The sequence below is a fragment of the Corvus moneduloides genome, chromosome 34 (genome assembly GCF_009650955.1).
Source record: "Corvus moneduloides isolate bCorMon1 chromosome 34, bCorMon1.pri, whole genome shotgun sequence".
NCBI lineage: Eukaryota > Metazoa > Chordata > Aves > Passeriformes > Corvidae > Corvus > Corvus moneduloides.
The window spans coordinates 790,121-809,865 of record NC_045509.1 but is presented as its reverse complement, the minus strand read 5'-3'; the positions used below and the strand labels follow the sequence as shown (position 1 = coordinate 809,865).

Genomic DNA, 19,745 nt, shown 5'->3' with positions numbered 1-19,745 from the left:
ACACGCCGCCGCCTACAACTCCCGTCATGCTCCGCTACCGCCGCCTTCATCTCCCGTGATGCTCTGCCACGACCGCCTACAACTCCCGTCATGTCCCGCGGCTCCGTCACGGCTGCCTACAACTCCCATCGTGCCACGCGCTCGGCGCTCCTCCCCCCTTCCCTCACGTGACCGGCGGCCGCGCGCTGGGTGCGGGAGCCCCCGGTCCCCCCAAATCCCCCCCGCGCCCCTCCCGTAGAGTTTGGGGACCCCCCGACCCCCCCAACCATGGAGGAGGTGGACAAGATCCTGATCCACTCCCTGCGCCAGGCGGGGACGTGAGTGGGGGGGGGGGGGAACGGGAGGATTTGGGTGGGGGAGCCCGACCCGCGGGGATTGGGGGGGTCAGGTGAGGGGATCTGGAGGGCGGGGGAACGTGGGGGGGGGTCTCTGGGGGACACTAAGGAGTTTTGGGGAGTCTGGGAGGGGGAGGGTACGGAAGGGCGGAGGGACACCCCGGTGGAGGTTTGGGGGGTCACCGGGGGGACTCCGAGAATTTCGGGTGGGGGTACCCTGGGGAGGTTGTGGGGGTCCCTGGGGGAACATCCTGAGGATTTGGGAGCTGTGGGCGCGTGACTGGGTATTTGGGGGTCCCTGAGGGGCGGTTGGGGGAGATCACAGGGCAGACCCTGAGCACTTTTGAGGGGGTAATTTTGGGGGACACAGGCAGTTTTTGGGAGTCTGGGGAAAGACTGAAGATGGGGCTGACCCCGGGGTTGGGGGGGCACCCTGAGGGTTTGGGCTATGGGAGTGCTGTGCCCCACAGGAAGGGGGAGGGCTGTCAGGATTTGGGGGGGATGTGATGATTTGGGGGTCCCCACGGCCGTGGCCCCGCAGCGAGGAGGCTGTCAGGGTTTGGGGGTGCTCGGGGAGGGGTCCCCACGGCCGTGCCCCCTCCCCCCCATCCCAGGGCGGTGCCCCCCGAGGTGCAGAGCGTGCGGGACCTGACCCCCGAGCTGGTGGTGGAGGCGGCCGTGCGGTGCCTCCGGGCCGTGCGCCCCGCGCTGGGAGCCCCCCTGAGCCCCCTGCTGCCCCCCGGCATCTCCGCACGTTTCCGGCTCGCCTCCGACCTGGCCGCGGCTTGCCAGGTAGCCCCGAACCCCGCGGCACCCCAAAGCTGGGGGGGCCCCTCGCTGCGATTCGTGGCGGCTTTGTGGTACCAAGCCTCGGTACCCACCCCAGAGCATCGGATCTTGGAAGGGGGGACCCCAACAATTTTGGGGTGCCCCCCAATGGCTTCCCTTCCCGCAGGAGCTGGGATTTGGGGGGGACGTGGGGTACCAGACGTTCCTGTACAGCTCCGAACACGACACGCGGCGCCTGCTCCTGTTCCTCGTGGAGAAGCTGCCGCGGGACGAGGGCGAGCGCGGGGCCGAGCCCCCCGGTACGGGCCTGGGGGGGTCCCCTGGGCTGCTGGGGAGCCCCGTAGGGGGGATCGTGAGGGGCCTGACCCCCCTCGTTGTCCCCCTCCCCAGGGAAATCGGGGGCGCTGCTCCGAGCCATCGGCGCCCAGATCCGGGAGCAGCTGGGGACCCCCTGGGTGCCCCCCGTGTGCCGCACGGCCCGGCTGCAGCGGCTGCAGGTGAACCGGGGGGTCCGGCACCCCCCGAGCTGGGGGGGGCTCCCCTTTTAGTTTAGGGGGGCAATTAACCCGTTAATTAACCCTTCCTAGGGCACAAGTCACCTCCAGCCTTTCGCTGCCTGTCCCCTGGTGCTGCCCCAAAGTGGGGGATCCCCAGGTAAGAGCCGGGGGGGGGATTTGGGGTGGTGGGGGGGTCATTGTTGCCCCAAATTTGGGGATCTCTATGTAAACTTTGGGGGCTCACCCTGAGGGTTTGGGGTATGGAGGTGCTGTGCCCCACAGGAAGGGGGGTGTCAGGATTTGGGGGGGTGGGGGTGTGATGATTCAAGGGTAATACCAGGGGGGTTGGGGGGTTTTAGGTTTGTTTTAGGGAGGGTTTCTGCTCATCCCCTGCTGTCCCCGCAGAGCTGCAGGAGTATTTTGGGGGGGGCCGCCCCCCCGGTGCCAGCACAGCCCCCCCTTCCCTCGCAGACCCCCCCGGCCCTGCTGGAGACCCACACGGCCCAGCTCAGCGCCCACCACGACTGGGAGGCTGAGTGGGGGGGGCCCCGGCCTGGCCTCCCGCCTGCCCCCCCAGGTGAGACCGTCGGGCGGGGCTGGGGGTCCCCAGGCCTTGGGGGGGGGGGTCCCTGGGCCCCCTTTCTCTTACTCCCAGGAGTCCAAGGAAGGGGCCCCCTCTCTGTAGCATGGGGGGGGGCTGTTTTGGGGGTCACCTGGGGGGGCTGTTGGGATGTTTGGGGGCTGTTTTGGGGGTCCCTGCGGGTCTGACCCCCCGTTTTTCTCCCCCTCCCCAGGAATACTTGGGGCGAAAGCGGCTCCGGGCGCGGCTCCGGGCACTGGAGCCCCTGCGCCAGGCCTGCCCCCCCTGCCCCCAGGGACCGCCTCCGGGGCCCCCCCCTGGACCCTGCCTGGCTCCAGGAGGCTTTTGGGGCTGGGGGGGCCGGGGGGGCCCTGCCCAAGGGGTCCCGCTTCACCCGCACCCAGCACCTGACCCACGAACAGGTGGGGGCTACAATGGGGGAGGGCGAGATGGGGGATGGTTTTGGGGGGATGGGGGTTGGTTTTGGGGTGTTGGGAGCCTGCTGGAGGGTTGAGGATTGTTTTGGGGGGAGTGGAGGTTGGATTTGGGGGGCTGTGGGTTGTTTTGGGGGGTCTAGAGGTTGGATTTGGGGGGTCTGGAGGTTGGATTTGGGGGCTGTGGGTTGTTTTGGGGGGCTGTGGGTTGGATTTGGGGGCTGTGGGCTGTTTTGGGGGGCTGTGGGTTGGATTTGAGGGGCTGTGGGTTGTTTGGGGGGTCTGGAGGTTGGATTTGGGGGCTGTGGGCTGTTTTGGGGGGGCTGTGGGTTGGATTTGAGGGGCTGTGGGTTGTTTTGGGGGGCTGTGGGTTGGATTTGGGGGGCCGTGGGCTGTTTTGGGGGGTCTAGAGGTTGGATTTGGGGGCTGTAGGTTGTTTTGGGGGGGCTGTGGGTTGGATTTGGGGGGCTGTGGGTTGTTTGAGGGGACTGGAGGTTGGATTTGGGGGGCTGTGGGTTGTTTTGGGGGCTTTGGGTTGGATTTGGGGGGCTGTGGGTTAGTTTGGGGGCTGTGGGTTGTTTGGGGGGGGTCTGGAGGTTGGATTTGGGGGGCTGTGGGTTGTTTGGGGGGACTGGAGGTTGGATTTGGGGGCTGTGGGCTGTTTTGGGGGGGCTGTGGGTTGGATTTGGGGGCTGTGGGCTGTTTTGGGGGGGCTGTGGGTTGGTTCAGACCCTCCCAGGCTCTGACCCGCTCCGGGGTCTCATCCTGCAGGACCCCCAAGTGCTGCTGCAGCAGCTCCAGGCGGCTGCCGAGACCCTGCAGCCCCCGAAGGTCCCCGAGGAGGTGAGAGGGGGGTGTCGGTCACTCTGGGCCCCCCCGGTGGCTCCGTGTGGTCACTCTGGGCCCCCCCACGGCCACGTTGCCCCCCCAGGAGCCCGGGTCACGCCAGGCCAGCGAGGAGGCCGCGCTCGAGGAGACCCTGGCCCGGCTGGAGGCTGAAATCGAGGGGTGCCGGGGGGAGATTCGGGCAGCCCAGCTCAGCCTCACCCAGGTGGGTGCTGGGGAGGGGTCCAGGGGGGCACTGGGGGGTTTTGGGGTGCCCTGACCGACCCCCCGTGCCCAGGTGGTGGTGTGGCAGTGTCGGAGGGCACAGGGGGGTTTTGGGGTGCCCTGACTGACCCCCCGTGCCCAGGCGGTGATGTGGCAGTGTCGGGGGGCACAGGGGGGTTTTGGGGTGCCCTGACTGACCCCCCGTGCCCAGGCGGTGGTGTGGCAGTGTCGGGGGGCACAGGGGGGTTTTGGGGTGCCCTGACTGACCGCCCGTGCCCAGGTGGTGGTGTGGCAGGACTGGGGGGGCACTGGGAGGTTTTGGGGTGCCCAGGCAGTGGTGTGGCAGGGTTGGGGAGCACAGGGGGGTTTTGGGGTGCCCTGACTGACCCCCCGTGCCCAGGCAGTGATGTGGCAGGGTCGGGGGGCACAGGGGGGTTTTGGGGTGCCCTGACCAATGCCCCCCTCCATGCCCAGGCAGAGGCTGAGGTGCAGCAGGGCTGGGGGGCTCTGGGGGGGCACAGAGGGGTTTTGGGGTGCCCTGACTGACCCCCCGTGCCCAGGCAGTGATGTGGCAGTGTCGGGGGGCACAGGGGGGTTTTGGGGTGCCCTGACTGACCCCCCGTGCCCAGGTGGTGGTGTGGCAGGGTCGGGGGGCACAGGGGGGTTTTGGGGTGCCCTGACTGACCCCCCGTGCCCAGGTGGTGGTGTGGCAGGGTCGGGGGGCACAGGGGGTTTTGGGGTGCCCAGGTGGTGATGTGGCAGGGTCGGGGGGCACGGGGGTTTTGGGGTGCCCTGACCAACGCCCCCCTCCATGCCCAGGCAGAGGCCGAGGTGCAGCAGGGCCGGGGGGCTCTGGGGGGGGCGCGAGGACACCCTGCGGGTCAAGGCCAGGGCGCTGGAGCTGCTCCCGGACGCCCAGAACAACATGGCCAAGCTGCAGGTGAGGGGCTGGGGCGGCTGGGGGCAGTTTGGGGGGCACAGCAGATGTGGGGAGGGGTTTGGGGGGGCAGTTTGGGGTATAGGATGGCACCAGTGGGGGGCAGGTGAAGCAGGGTGGTTTGGGGGTCACAGCAGGTGTGGGGGGGGGGCAGTTGGGGGGTGTAGAACAGCCCCAGGGGGGGAGCAGTTTTGGGGGGCTTCATGGGGGGGGGGTCAGTTCATGGGGGGCTGTGGGGTTGTTTGGGGTCACAGTGTGGGGAGGGGGCTTGGGGGGGCAGGTAAGGGGGGTTTGGGCAGTTTGGGGGTGCAGTCAGGGGGGCTTGGGGGGCACTCCGGGGGTGTCAGTGTTTGGGGGGGGGGGTAAGTGTGGGGGTGCAGTCAGAGGGTTTTGGGGGTCACTCTGGGGGTGTCAGCGTTTGGGGGGTCAGTGTGGGGGGTTCGGACAGTTGGGGGGGCAGTCAGGGGGGTTTTGGGGGGCACTCTGGGGGTGTCAGCGTTTGGGGGGTCAGTGTGGGGGGTTTGGGCAGTTTGGGGGTGCAGTCAGGGGAGTTTGGGGGGCACTGTGGGGGTGTCAGCGTTTGGGGGGTCAGTGTGGGGGTGCAGTCAGAGGGTTTTGGGGGGCACTCCGGGGGTGTCAGCGTTTGGGGGTCAGTGTGGGGGGTTTGGGCAGTTTGGGGGGGCAGTCAGAGGGTTTTGGGGGGCACTCTGGGGGTGTCAGCATTTGGGGGGGTCAGTGTGGGGGTGCAGTCAGGGGGGTTTTGGGGGGCACTCTGGGGTTGTCAGCGTTTGGGGGTGTCAGTGTGGGGCTGCAGTCAGGGGGGTTTTGGGAGGCACTCTGGGGTTGTCAGTGTTTGGGGGGGGGTCAGTGTGGGGGTGCAGTCACGGGGGTTTTGGGGGGCACTCCGGGGGTGTCAGCGTTTGGGGGGTCAGTGTAGGGGGTTCGGGCAGTTTGGGGGTGCAGTCAGAGGGTTTTGGGGGGCACTCTGGGGGTGTCAGCGTTTGGGGGGTCAGTGTGGGGGGTTCGGGCAGTTTGGGGGTGCAGTCAGGGGGTTTTGGGGGGCACTCCGGGGGTGTCAGCGTTTGGGGGGCCCTGGCACTGCCCGCAGCTGGTGGTGGAGTCCAGCAGCCGCCGCATCGTCAGCCTGGCCGGGCAGTGGGAGCGGCACCGGGGGCCCCTCCTGGCCGAGTTCCGGCACCTCCGCGCCCTGCGCGACTCCGCGCAGGTAACGGGGCCCCTCCTCGCGGGTTTGGGGTCCCCGGGGGTCGGGAATTGGTTTTCCCATGGGTTTGGGGTGCCCGCATTCTCAAATGGGGGGTTGGGGTTCCTTCCCTGCGAGTTTGGGAGGTCTCGGGTTCTTCCCCAGGGGATTCAGGGGTCCCCCGGTAGTTTTTGAGGTTCCCGGGGTCCCTTCCCCATGGGTTTGGGGGTCCCCAGGTCCCTCCCTGGTCGATTTTGGCGTCCCTGGGCCCTCTGAGATCCCTTCTCAGTGTGTTTGGGGTGCGTGGTTTCCCCCAAAAGTGGGGTGCCTGCAATCCATTTCCTGTGGGTTTTGGGGTCCCCAGGTCTCCTTGGTAGGTTTGAGGGTCCCTTGGGGTTTTGGAGCCTCTTCCCAGTAGGTTTTGGGGTCCCTAGAGTCCATTCCCTGTGGCTTTTGGGGTCCCCAGATCTTTCTCTCGTCAGTTTTGGGATCCCTGGAGGCTCTGGGCTCCCCTCCCTGATGGTTTTGGGGCCCTGGAGTGCGTTCGCAGCGATTCTGGGGGCTCCAGTTCCCCCTCCTGGCTGGGTTTTGGAGATTCCCTGTCCCCCTCCGGACTCATGGTGATTTTGGGGCCCCCCCCGTCCCCCCCCAGCGGGAGTCATCGCGGCGCCTGGCAGAGACGCAGGCGCTGCTCCAGCGCAGCCGCGCGGCCGCCGAGGAGGCGCGACGGAAAGAGACCCTGCACGCCCAGCTGGTGGGACTGGGGGCACTGGGGGCTTCGGGGGCTCGCTTTGGGGGGGCTCAGGGGTCACTGGGAGGCACCCTGAGGGTCCTAGGGGGGCTCAGGGGTCACTGGAAAGGTTTGGAGGGTCACCGGGGGCACCTTGGCACATGGGGGGGGCTCAGGGGTCACTGGAGGAACATGGGGTGTTTTGGGGTTACTGGGAGGGCCCTTTGAGGTGTTCTGGGGGGGCTCAGAGGGCCTTGGGGAGTCACTGAGTTGCTTGGGAGGTTCCTGGGAGGGACCTTGAGGCATTTTGGGGGGGCTCAGGAGGAACTGGGGGATCCCTGGGGCTTTTGGGGGTCCCTTGAGGTGTTTTGGGGCTCAGCAGGGTTTTGGGGTCACTCAGGGAGACCTTGAGGTATTGTGAGGGTGCTCGGGAGGAGGGGGTGGGGTTTAGGGGCGCTTTGGGGGCGTTTTGGGGTGCCCAGGGGAGTTTGGGGGTGTCAGGCCCCCCGCTGACCCCCGCAGGTGGCGGAGCTCGAGGCGCTGCCCCGCGACGTCTCCCGCGCCGTTTACACCCAGCGCATCCTGGAGATCGTGGGCAACATCCGCAAGCAGAAGGAGGAGATTGGGAAGGTGGGGGCTGGGGGGCCACTTTTGGGGGGCTCTGACGGTTTGGGAGGGTCCCAACTCTTGTGGGGAGGGGGCGGAGGGAGAGTTTTGGGGTCCCTTAGGCAGCCTGGAGGAGTTTGGGGGATGGCCTTGAGGTGTTCAGTCTTATTTGAGGTTTTGGGGGGGAGCTGGGGGCTGTGGGGGGCTGTGTGCACCCCCAAAGCGGGGAGGGGTATTGGGGGGTCGTGTTCCCTCCCCCTCCCAGGCCTGACCCCCCCCAGATCCTGGAGGACACGCGGGCGCTGCAGAAGGAGATCAACGCCCTGGTGGGGAAGCTGGAGAGGACCTTCAGCGTGACCGACGAGCTGCTCTTCAAGGTGGGGGGGCCGGGGGGGGCACCTCGGGGTGCAGGGAGCCCCAAAAGGGGGGATCACAGTGGGATTTTGGGGGGCCTGTGGCTGGGGGTGCATTCAGTGGTATCCCCCTGTATGGGATATCCCCTCCAAAGGGACAGGGGGGTGGGGTGCTGGGATCCCCCCCAAACTGTTGCATGTGCCCCATGTGCCACCCAAACTGTCCCCTTCCCCAGGACGCCAAGCGGGACGAGGTGGTGAGAAAAGCCTACAAGTACCTGGCAGCTCTGCACGAGGTAACGGGGCCTGGGGGGCTCCAGGGGGGCCCAGGTGGAACTGGGAGGGTCCCTGGAGGAGGAGGGGGGACTGGAATTTGGGGGGGGGTGCCCTACAAACCCCTCTTGTTGCCCCCCAGAACTGTGCCCAGCTGATCCGGACCATCGAGGACACGGGGACCATCCAGAGGGAGATCCGGGACCTGGAGGAGCAGGTGGGGTTTTGGGGGGCTCGGTTTGGGGGGGGCAGGATGGATTTGGGGGGGCAGGGTGTCTTTTGGGGGGGCAGGATGGATTTCGGGTGCCTCTGGAGACCCCCCCCAGCTCTATTTGGGTGTTAACTGACCACTCCCATCTCCTTTTTGTGCCCCCAATTCTTTGTACCCCTCCCTGACTCTTTCCTCCTGATTTTTAACCCCATCAATTTTTTCCCCCCATTTTGCCCCCCTCAATTCTGTGCCCCCCCCCCCCCATTCTGTGCCCCCCCAGATCGAAGGAGAGACGAGTGCCAAGCTCCCGGCCAGCCTGGAGCGGATCCTCAGCGACTGCCGGGCGCTGCGGGAGGAAAACGCGCTGCTGGCCGCTCGTGCCCGCCACGCCTGACCCCAAACCGGGGGGGGGATCCGCACCCCAAAATCCGCCGGGGGGGCTCTGCCGCCCCCCCCGCACACAGCGGGGTGTGGGGGTGCCCGTGTAGCCCCCCAAAATGCACCCGCAGTGGGAGGGGGGACAGTTCCTTTATGGTTTCAATAAATCCCGGTGCAGTTCGGGGCTGTTCGTGGTGCTCTTGGGGGGTGGATTTGGGGGTGTCGTGTTCCTCCTGGGAGGGGGGGTCTTGGGGGCACCCCCTCTCCGTGGTTTTGGGGTCCCCCCTCAGCTCCGGGGGGGCAGAAAGTACTTGAGGTCACAGTCCCTGTGGAGGTCAGAGGGGCATCCCAGGGTTATCACGGGTGTTTTTGGGAGGGGGGGGCGGTTTATGCACCCCCCGCGTTTTTGGGGTGCCCGGGGCGGGTTTTGGGGTGGCTGGGGCGGGGTTTGGGGGTACCTGGGGTAGCGCTGGCCCCGCTTGCGCCGGAACTCGGCCTCGTCCACGGTCCAGACAGCGCCGCGCGCGGCCTCCACCCGCACGAAGCACTTGTGCAGGCTCAGGTTGTGGCGCACGGCGTTCTGGGGGGGGGGACCCCAAAATCGGGGTGGGACCCCGGAACTGGGGGGCTGGACATCCCCCCCTCACATTCCCTGAGGGATTTCAGGGGGGGTCTGGGGAGGGTTTAGGGATTTTGAGGGGGTTCGGGGGGGTCTCTGAGGTGTCATGGGTGGGGGGATGATTGGAGAGGTACTGGGAGAATTTGGGGTCCCCCCGTTTTTGGGGAGTGGGGGTGTTGGGAGGGGGGGTCCGGGGCAGCATTGGGGTCTCAGGGGGAAGGTTTGGGGGTCCCACCTGTGGATGGTAACATTTTGGGGTGCTGGGAGGGGCTGGGGGTCCCCAATGGTGGTGATGGAGAGTGGGGGGTCTCTGCTGGGGAGGAGTTGGGGTGACCCCCAGGATGGGGGTGCAGGGGGGGGTTGGAGAGGGGCCCCAGGAGTTCGTGGAAGCCCCAGGGATGTTTTTGGGGGGGGGTGGGGAGGGGACTGGAGATCCCAGGGTCGGTTTTGGGGTGTGGGGGTTGCAAGGGATGTTTGCAAGTTCTGGGGACGGTTGGGGATCCTGAGGGGCTGTTTTGGGGTCCCGGGGTGTGTTTCAGGGTCCCCGGGGGGGGGCTGTTATGGGGTTCCCGGGGGGCATTTGTTTGGGGTCTCAGAGGGTCCTGGGGGGGGCTGTTTTAGGGTGCAGGGAACTCTCAGGGTGTTTTTCGGGGTCCCAGGGGGTTCCCGAGCTGTGTCTGGGGGGTCCCGAGGTGTGTTTGGGGTCCGGGGAGGGTTGTTCGGGGGTCCTGGGGGGTTCCCGGGGGTTGTTTGGAGTTCCCGGGGGTGGTTCGGGGGTCCCGGGGGTGGTTCTGGGTTCCCGGGGGGGTTGTTTGGAGTTCCCGGGGGTGGTTCGGGGGTCCCGGGGGGCTGTTTCGTGCTGTGTTTTGGTCCCGGGGGTGGTTCTGGGTTCCCGGGGGTTGTTTGGGGTTCCCGGGGGTGGTTCGGGGGTCCCGGGGGGCTGTTTCGTGCTGTGTTTTGGTGGGTCCCGGGGGTGGTTCGGGGTTCCCGGGGGTTGTTTGGGGTTCCCGGGGGTGGTTCGGGGGTCCCGGGGGGCTGTTTCGTGCTGTGTTTTGGTGGGTCCCGGGGGTGGTTCGGGGTTCCCGGGGGTTGTTTGGGGTTCCCGGGGGTGGTTCGGGGGTCCCGGGGGGCTGTTTCGTGCTGTGTTTTGGTGGGTCCCGGGGGTGGTTCGGGGTTCCCGGGGGTGTTCCGGGTTCCCGGGGGGGCTGTTCGGGGTTCCGGGGTGTGTCTGGGGGGTCCCGGGGGTCCCCACCTTCCAGGTGCGGGTGTTGTGCCGGAAGAAGCCGAACCTGCGGCTGAACCAGTGGTAGATCTCCGCCAGGGGGCGCTGCCGCTGCGGGGACTCCAGGATGGCCTGGGGGGGGCGGGGACATTGGGGGACATTGGGGACATTGGGGGACATTGGGGGCACGGGGGGACATTGGAGGACATTGGGGACATTGGAGGACATTGGGGACATTGGGGGGCATGAGGGGACATTGGGGGGACATTGGGGGGACATTGGAGGACATTAAGGGGACACTGGGGACATTGGGGGGCACGGGGGGACATTGGGGACATCGGGGGGACATTGAGAACATTGGGGGACATAGGGGGACATTGGGGGGACGTTGGGGACATTGGGGGGCACGGGGGGACATTGGGGGACATTGGGGACATTGGGGGGACATTGGGGGCACGGGGGGAAATTGGGGGGACATTGGGAGGACACTGGGGGGGCGGGGACATTGGGGGGACATTGGAGGGACATTGGAGGGATATTGGGGACATTGGGGGACAGTGGGGGGACATTGAGGGGACATTGGGGGCATGGGGGGACATTGGGGGGGCACATTGGGGGGACATTGGGGGGACATTGGGGGACATTGGGGGGACATTGGGGACATTGGGGGACATTGGGGGGACATTGGGGACGTTTGGGACATTGGGGGACATTGGGGGGCACAGGGCAACACAGGTGACATTGGGGACGTTGGGGGGGCACGAGAGGGTTGGGGACAAACTTTTGGGGTGGCTTTGGAGACGGCTGAGGATGGTTTAGGGGGGCACGGCAGTGCGTGGGGACACTTTGGGGGGGCTCTGGGGAGGATCTGGGGTACAGGGACACACTTGGGGTCACTGGGGGGAGCATGGCAGGTTTGGGGACACTGTGAGGTGGCCTGGGGGGGGCTATGGGGGACACACATGGGGTGCTGGGGGGCATAGGGTGGGCTTTGGGGACAGTTTGGGGGGGGACATGGAGGGGCTGCAGGATGGCCGGGATGAGGAAATTGGGGAGCAGGGCTATGAGGGGAGAGCTGGGGTGGGGGAGGATACGGGGGGTGTCAGGGACACGGGGGGGCTCTGGGTGCCCCAGGGGGGGGTTTGGGGGGGCACTGACCCAGCAGATGAGCGTGGCGTAGGTGTAGGGGGGCCGCGCAGTGCTGAGCCGGTAGTACTCCAGTTCTGGGGGGGCCAGGGGCGGTCAGCCGGACCCAGCCCCCTCCCCGGTTATTTGGGGGGACACCCCCACACCCCCAAACCCGGGGCTCACCTGGGTAGAGCCCCCCGCGCTCCCAGGGGTGCCCCGGGGGGGGCAGCATCATCTCGGGGTCCCCCTCTGCCTCGGGGGCGGCTGCGGGACCCCAAATCGGGGGGAGCCCAGCCTGGCCCTTCCCGGGGGGGCCCTGGAGGGGGGGGGGAGCACACAAGTGAGGGGCTGGCACCGCTGTGGGGGGGCCCAGCCCCCCGCCCCTGTTTTGGGGTGTGTTGCCCCCCTTACCGTGCTGGGGGGGGCCCTCCGGAGGAGCTGCGCCTGCAACAGCCCCAGGCGGTGCCGCTCGCGGGCCAACTGCGGGGGGGACAGGTTTGGGGGACATGGGAGGGTCACACACGGGGTTTGGGGGACATGGGGGGATGGGGGGGTCACACACGGGGTTTGGGGGACGGGTTTGGGGGGGCGGGGGCGTCGCACACGGGATTTGGGGGCCGGGAGGGGTCACACACAGGATTTGGGGGACATGGGAGAGGCACAGGTTTGGGGGCATCATGGTTTTGGGGGGGAAATGGGCCTTGGGAGGGGTGATGGGTTGTGGGGGACAGGTTTGGGGGGCGATGGGCTGGGGGGCACAGGGAGGACACGGTTTGGGGGGGGGGGGTCCCAGATCTGGGGGGGACAGGAGTGGCACAGGTTTGGGGTTGAAGTCGTGTTTTTGTGGGGAGTCCCAGGACACTTGGGGGTCCCGTGGCACTTGGGGGGGTCGGGTCAGGACTTGGGGGGTGTCAGGGTAGGACTGGGGGGGGCTCAGGGGGGATTTTGGGGGCCCCCTCACCTGCTGCTCCAGCTCCTGGATCCTCTCCAGCTGCCGCAAGCACTGAGCCACCTCCCCCGGCTCACGGCGGGGGGGCCTGGAGGTGATTTTTGGGGGGTGGGGGGTGAGGACGGGGGTCCGGGATGCCCCCAACCCCCTCCTCCCAAAGCCCCCACTCACCTGGGGGGCTGCGCAGCGCCGGGGGGCGGTGGGGGGGGGTCGCTGCCGGCGGGGGCGGGTGAGGGGTCTCTGTCGCGGCCGGGGGGGTCTTTGGGGCCCCATTCCAAACCGGGGAGACCTGGAGGAGTTTTGGGGAGGGGGGGGGGGTTTCCCAAAAGGGAGGACACCCCCCGAAGAGGGGGAGGGCGGGTCTGAGGGGGGGGGGGGGTGCTCACCGTGCGCCGGGGGCAGCCGAGTTCGCATCACCAGCACCCCGGGGTGCTGCACGTGCAGGAGAGGGGGGCACGACCCCCCCTCGGGTGGCACCTGTGTGGTTGGGGGGGGGGCAGGAGGTGAACCCCCCCCTCCTGACGCACACCCCACCCTCCCCCCACCCCGAATTGGTGGCCCGGGCTCTGCCCCGCACCTGGGTGCGCCGAGGGAGCGCCCCGTCCGCGCGGGTCAGCACCGTGGGCCGGTCCTGGGGGCTGCGGGGGGGGCGGCGCTGCCTGGGGGGGGTGGGAGGGGGTGAGACCCCCCCCGACCCTCCCCCTGTCCCCCCCCCCGAGCGTGTGACACACGCGTGTGCCAGGCCTGGACACGTGTCCCCTGCAGGTCCTGCGTCACCGCGAGTCCCGGAACCCGCGCGGGCGGGGGACAGCAGCCCCCCCCCAGCCCGTCCTGGCCCAGTTACCCCTCCCAGTACTGCCCAGTGCTCCCAGTATGGGCTGGGCCCCCTCCCATCTTCCACTGGCACCTCTCATGCCATCCATCGCCCATCCATCCCAGTCTACCCCAGTCTCTCCCATTGTCATCCCAAGCCTTCCCAGTAAGCACCGAGTCATTTCCAGTTTCTCCCAGTCCTTTCCAGTATCCCCAGTAAGCCGCAGTCCCTCCCAGCCCTTCCCAGCACCCCTCCAGTCTCTCCCTGTAAACTGCAATCCCTCCCAGTCCTTTCCAGTGCTACCCAGTCCCTCCCAGCATCTCCCCAGCCCACCCCAGTGTATTCCCAGCCCATCCCAATCCATCTTTGTTACCCTCCCGCTCCTTCCCAGTTTCCCCCAGTACTTTCCAGCATTCCCCAGTAAGCCAGAGCCCCAGTCCTCCAGTGCCACCCACTCCATCCCAGTCCCCCCAACACCCTCCCAGCCTCCCCATTTTCCCAAGCCAGTGCTCCTCCAGCCCCTCCCGACACTCCCCAGTCCATCCCAGTCCATCCCAGTTCCCACCAACCCCTCCCGACACTCCCCAGTCCATCCCAGTCCCCATCCAGTGCTTTGCATTGCTCCCAGTTTCCCTCCCAGTCCCCACCAGAGCCCTCCCAGTCCCACCCAGCATCAATCCTGTGCTCCCCCAGCCCCATCCAGCATCATGCCAGTGCCCTCCAGTGTGCTCCCAGTGCCTCCCAGTGCCCCCAGCTCACGGGTCCCGGGCGCCCGCCATGGCTCTGGGTGACACCGGGCGCTTCCACCTCCGATTTATAGACGGGAAACCACAGCCCTGAGTCACGGCGGGGGTGGGGGGCCGAGGTGGCCCCCCCAGACCCAAACAGGTGCCCTAAGACGGCCAGGGTGCAGCCACCCCAAAATGCAGAGAAATGCCCCAAAACAGCTGAGAAATGCCCTGAAACGTGTGGGATGAAATGGCTCCAAATGTGAAGAAACGGCACAAATTGTGAGGGTAGGGACACCCCAAAGTCATCACGGCAAGACACCCCAAAACGCAGGGAAATGCCTGGGCATTTTGGGCAGAAACACCCCAAACTGGCCAGAGATACTGGGAAATGCCTCAAAACAGCTGGGCACAGACACCCCGAAATGACCAGCGAGAAACTCCTCAAAACCTGCAGAAATGCCCCAAAAATGGGTGCATGGCGACACCCTGAACTGGCTGGGCAGAGACACCCCAAAATGCAGAGAAATGCCCCCAAAATGACCAGGCACAGACACCCCAAACACCAAGAAATGCCCCAAAACAACAGAGCAGAAACATCCCAAATGCCCAGACAGAGACACCCCAAAATGAGGAAAAAAGCCCCAAAATAATGGCACGGACATCCCAAAATGGCCAGCGACGTCCCAAAATGAGGCAAAATGCTCAAAAATGGCCAAGGACACCCTAAAATGATGCAGAATGGCCCAAAACAGCCAGGCAGAAACATCCTAAAAATGGCTGTAAAGAGGTAACTCAAAAAGTGGAGAAACGTCCCAAAACAGCTGGGCAGAGACACCCCAAAATGTCGGAACAGAGAGTCCCCAAAATGATGAGAAACACCCCAAAGCAGCCAGGCAAAAACACCCTAAAAAGCAGAGATTTGCCCGAAAATGGCCAGGCAGAAACACCTCGAATCGAGATGTGCCAAAATGAGGAGAAATGCCCTGAAGTAACTGGATAGAGACCCCTCAAAATGGCCGGACAGAGAAGCCCCAAAATTCAATAAAACGCCCCAAAACTGCTGGGCAGAGGTACCCCTAAACCAGCCAGGCAGAAAACCCCCAAAACCAACGCCTTGAACCCTTTTGGGGGGGGGGGGGGTCCCACAAACTGCAGGAGTCTGTCCCCCCCACTCCCCCAAGTCCCATCCCCCCACAAACCCCGCCAGAACTCCTGAAATGCCCCAAAATGACGCTGTTGAAAAAAGCAGCTCAAACGCTCCCTCCGAAAAGCCGGGAAATGGCCCCAAATCGCTCGGGTACCTCTAAATCCCTAAAAACTGCTCAGAAAGGGGAAAAACCTCAGGAAAAGCACCCCCCACCCCCCCCCCGCCTCACCCCTCCCCCCAAATTTTGGGGGCTTTTTCCACCTGCAGGCCCTGAGTTTTGCCCTTTTTCCATGCAAGCGGCCCCAAAATCCACTTGGTTAAAGGTCAGTTTTTGACGCTTTCCAGCCCCGAATTGGCCGGGTTTTACCCCAGTGCGGCGCTGGGTGTAGCACCCGGGACCCCTCCCCATTTTCGGGGTGGGGTTGGGAGTTTTTCCACCCCCGGGATTTCCCCAGCTCGAAGAGACCTGAAACTGAGCCCGAGCGGGCAGGAAATAAGGGAGGGGGGTGGGGTGGCTTTTTGGAGGGGGGTGGAGCAGAGCCGGTGCCTGGAGCCCCCCCCCCTCCCATAGGGACCCCCAGCCCACCCCCCGTGCCCACGTGTGCGGCACCAGGCCCCTCGTGCCAAGGCCCTCGCACGCTGCCCCCTCCCCTCGGGCCGGTGTTAGGGCACAGCCCCCCCCCGGACCCCCTCCCCAAACCCGCTCACCGGCCGCACCCCGCGCGCTGCCCGTCCTGGCACCCCGCTTTTTATGCCCCCCCCCCCGTGATGTCAGAGAACCCTCCCACACTTGGGGGGGGGTCCTGGGGGCTCCCCCAAATCCTCCACCCCTCCCCCCCCCTTTTGCCCCCTCCCCATGGGGGGGGGGCATCAGCACTGCCCCAAACTTGTGGCCGAGGCTCCTTTTTTGGGGGGGTCACGAAGGGAATCCCAGTACCGCTCCCAGGGGTGCAGTCCTGTGGGGAGCTCGGAGGGGGGATCCTCTAGTGCCCCCTCAAAGCCTCCACACCCTGGGGACCCCCCAATCTCCAGGACCCCTCAAAAACCCCGTGGGAGACCCAGGTGTTCGGGGGTGCTAATGTCCCCCTCCGACACCCTACTGCACCCCCCCAAGGGGAGCAGATATTGGGGGGACCCCTCTTTGCTCCCCCAGACCCTGGGGACCCATGGGAACACGGGGGGCCCATGAACACCCCCTCCAGACCCCCACCCACTGAGGTCCACCCGATCTCCAGGACCCCCCTAAGCACCCCCCGGGGGACTCAGGCGTCCTGGGGGACCCTGTTTAACTCTCAGCGCTCTCCAAACGGGTGCAGACACTGCGGGGGGGGGAGGGAGGGGGGGAGACGACGACACTTTGTCCCCCCAGGAGCGGCCCTTTAACCCCCCCTTTGTTATCCCCACCCCCCCGGAGGGTCCCCTCAGTCTCCAGGAGCCCCCCCCAAACACCCTTCAGAGAACTCCGGAATGCGGGGGGGGGGGGGGGGCCGCCCTTTCACAGCCCCTCCGCCCGAGACCCTCAACTCGGCCGCCCCCGCCCCGTCCAGCAGGCCCCGCCCCGCCCCCAGGCCCCGCCCCCGGCCCGGCCCCGCCCCCGCGCTGCGGCTCCCGGCCCCGCCCCTCCGCCATGGCCCGGGCTCCCGCCTCCGCCCCGGCGCCCCCCCCGTGGCCGGACTCCCGGCGTGCCCCGCGCGGGGGGGGCCCCTCCCAGCCCCCCCCGCGCCCCGGGACCCCCCCCCGGACCCCCGGGACCCCCCCCCCCGGCCCCCCATGACCCCTCGGCCGGCGGGACCCCCCTCCCTCCCGCCTCGACCCCGTCCCCCCCCCTCCCGGAGGTCCCCGCGCCCCCGCCGGGGGTCCCCGAGCCCCCCGCCGCCCCCCCGGGGGACCCCGACAGCCCCGCGGCCCCCGGTGTGGGCGGGGGGTCCCGGCGGGTCCTTTTCGCCGACGCTCTGGGGCTGCCCCTGACCCGCCTGCGGCAATACCGGCCCTGGGACCCTCGGGGGCGGGGGGGGCCGCCGGGGGGGGGCGGGGAGGGACCCCCCGTAGGGGGGGAGGGGGGCGCGGTGGGAGAGCCGCCCCCCCCCGGGATCTGGATGAGACCTGGGAAGGGCAGGTAAGAGATGGGGGGGGGGGGAAATCTGCATGGGGGACCCCCAAAAATGGGGTCAACCCCCCACCCCCCCGCATGTACCCCCCGAAATTGGGGGGGGGGGGGATGTAGCGCATGTCTGGGTTCCCCCCGGACCCTCGGGCCCCGGATGTGGGTCACCTTCTGGGGGGTTGCAGATGCTGGTCCCCCACCCCTAATTTGGGGGGCGGGGGGGCGACGGGTCCTCTCCGGTGACCCCCCCACACCCGTGTCCCCCCAAAAGGCCGCAGGAGGCGGAGGACGTGCAGCCCCCACCCCCCGACCACAGCACAGGTAAGTATTGCCCCCCCACCAACTTTGGGGGTGCACCCCCGAGTACTGGGGCACCCCCCAGTTTTGGGGATCCCCCCCCAAATTTTGGGGGGTCTCTCACCCCCTCCTTTCCCTCCCACAGAGCCTGACCCTGCCCCAACGCCCCCCCCGGATGTGGAGCAGCCCCCGGCACAGGTGAGACAACACCCCGTCTCCCTCAAAACTGGGGTGCCCCCCTCCCGCAAGGAAGGGGGTACCCCAAACCGTGCCTCCCCGAGGACGGGGGTACCCCGAACTGTGCCCCCCCCCCCCCACCAGGGCGCTGAGGACGAGGCGGTGGCGCGGGAGCTGGAGCAGCTCTACCTGTCCCACCTGCGCCGGCTGCGGGGGGACCCCGGCGACAGCGACCCCCCCCCGAGAAACGGGGGCCCCCCCTTCCCCGAGCGAGCCCCCAACACCTCTCTGGCCAACGAGATGGCCCTGCGCTACGAGGGTGGGGGGCGGTGCAGCCCCCCGGTGCTGCTGGGGAGGGGGGGGCCGGTGGAGGGGGCGCTGGTGGTGCCGGCGCGGCCCCCCCGGGGGCGGGGGACCAGTTTGGGGGGGGCCCTCAGGGGGTGCGGGGTGGTCTTGGCTTTGGCCGTGCTGGTGCCGGTGGCCTGGGGGGACGGGGGGGGCCCCACGGCCGCGCTGGCCCTAGGGCTCTACCTGGCACTGGCCTGGCTCACGTGAGGGGGGGGGAAGCCCCATTGTCACCACCCAAAATCGTCACCTCCCAAATCGTCACAGCCCCCCCCCCCATTTCACCCTTGAAAACGTGGGACACCCCTAAATCACTCGGGGGAGGGGGGGGGGGGCTGAGTTGTGGCGTGGGGTGATCGAAGGGCACCTCCAAATTGCCCCCCCTCCTCGGGGTGGGGGCACTGTCACTTTGTGGGACCCCCCCCCCGACTCATGTGCACCCCCCCACCCCCGGGTTTTGGGGCGCCCCTGTGTACATACAGCCATGGAACGACGGTGTCCCCGAGTTCTTGTCATGGGGGGCACTCTGGGGGGAAGGGGGGGGTAGGGGAGGGTTGTCTGTCTCTGTTTAGGGGGTGGGGGCCCGTTCCCCCCCCTCCCCCCCCACGGCGTCGCTGTCGCAGCCGTTTCCTGCCCCCGGGGAAGGTCCCAGCAAAGGTCACGGGGCCCGTGGATGACAAACAGTCCCCCCCAGACACCCCGGAGATGGGGCACGCTCACCTTCGGGTGTCATGTCGTGGGCTCCTTGTTGTGACACAAGGGTCTGCGACCCCCGGGGAGCAGCCGGGGGGTCCTGAATGTCCTGGGAGCAGCTGGGGAGGGGCGGTCCTGAGCCCCCTAAGAAGAAGTGGGGAGTGGTCCTAAGGCTCCTTGGAGGCAGCTGAGGGGTCCCGAGTGTCCTGGGAGCAGCTGGAGGGGTCCTGAGCATCCTGGAGGTGGCCAGGAGGGGGTCCCCAGCCCCCAGTGAAGCTGCTGAGGGGTTTGTCAGTCCTCAGGGAGGGTCCTCCGTGTCCTGGATTCAGGCAAAAGGGGGTCCTGGCCCCTCGGGTGACATTGGGGTGGTCCCAGCTCCTCAGGACTCACTGTGGGGAGGGTCCTGGCCCCTCGGGTGACATTGGGGTGGTCCCAGCTCCTCAGGACTCACTGTGGGGAGGGTCCTGGCCCCTCGGGTGACATTGGGGTGGTCCCAGCTCCTCAGGACTCACTATGGGGAGTGTCGCAGTCCCCTGGATTTACTGTGTGGAGTTCCAGTCCCTCAGGTGACAGCGGGGGTGTCCCAGACCCTCTGGACTCACTGTGGGGGGGCTCCAGTCCTCCCGGGGGGGGGGGGTCCTGCTCCCCCTGCAGTCTCTGAGCCCTTTGGGTGACAGTGTGGGTGGTGGTCCTGTCCCCTCTTGCCTGCCCCTGCAGTCCCTCAGCCCCTCAGGTGACAGAGAGGGGGGCGGCCCTTCTGAAGTCACTATGAGGGGTCCCAGTCCCTCTGGACTCACTGGTGGGGGAGGTCCCGTCCCCTATGGGGTCCTCCTGCCCTCGCAGTCCCTCAGCTCCTCAACTGACAGCAGCAGGGTGTGTCCCAGCCCCTCGGGACTCACTGTGGGGGTATCCTGTCATCTCCGGATGGTCCGCTCTCCCTGTAGTCCCTCAGTCCTTTAGGTGACATCGTGTGGGAGTCACAGTGGGGGGTGTTCCACCTCCACCTCCCCCCACGGTTCCTCAGACCCTCAGGTGACAGCGGGGGAAAGGAGGGGGGCAGCCAGCCCTTCTGAAGTCACTGTGGGAGGGTCCCAGTCCCTCAGGTGATAGTGGGGGGTCCCAGCCCCTCTAGACTCACTGGGAGG

The 19,745-nt window shown here is 67.3% G+C and overlaps 3 protein-coding genes across 3 annotated transcripts; 2 read left to right on the top strand and 1 right to left on the bottom strand.

The window, feature by feature from the left end:
• The first annotated feature begins 172 nt into the window (after positions 1–172).
• Positions 173–8,552, top strand: CCDC22 (coiled-coil domain containing 22). Its single transcript, XM_032094961.1, is given in 21 exon segments — positions 173–317; positions 950–1,127; positions 1,291–1,423; positions 1,515–1,621; positions 1,712–1,778; positions 2,027–2,043; positions 2,045–2,161; positions 2,163–2,198; positions 2,416–2,505; positions 2,507–2,623; positions 3,407–3,478; positions 3,567–3,690; positions 4,509–4,549; positions 4,551–4,625; positions 5,731–5,847; positions 6,476–6,577; positions 7,076–7,183; positions 7,441–7,536; positions 7,749–7,808; positions 7,928–8,002; positions 8,277–8,552. Coding segments are annotated over 21 exon segments (1,896 nt in total). The 5' UTR covers positions 173–267; the 3' UTR covers positions 8,391–8,552.
• FOXP3 (forkhead box P3) lies at positions 8,506–15,566 on the bottom strand. Its single transcript, XM_032094934.1, has 11 exons — positions 15,246–15,566; positions 12,870–12,951; positions 12,679–12,769; positions 12,464–12,581; positions 12,305–12,380; positions 11,755–11,823; positions 11,527–11,659; positions 11,374–11,438; positions 10,246–10,347; positions 8,833–8,954; positions 8,506–8,700 (listed from the first exon to the last, which is right to left on the bottom strand). Exons 3-11 carry the CDS (start codon positions 12,704–12,706, stop codon positions 8,661–8,663), a joined length of 753 nt encoding a protein of 250 aa, XP_031950825.1. The 5' UTR covers positions 12,707–12,769; positions 12,870–12,951; positions 15,246–15,566; the 3' UTR covers positions 8,506–8,660.
• On the top strand, positions 14,679–18,405 carry LOC116437224 (proline-rich protein HaeIII subfamily 1-like). The gene is made up of 5 exons (XM_032094824.1): positions 14,679–14,825; positions 16,820–17,100; positions 17,360–17,409; positions 17,531–17,583; positions 17,707–18,405. The coding sequence occupies exons 1-5, from the start codon at positions 14,679–14,681 to the stop codon at positions 18,115–18,117; spliced, it is 942 nt and encodes a 313-aa protein (XP_031950715.1). The 3' UTR covers positions 18,118–18,405.
• The last annotated feature ends 1,340 nt before the right edge of the window (positions 18,406–19,745 follow it).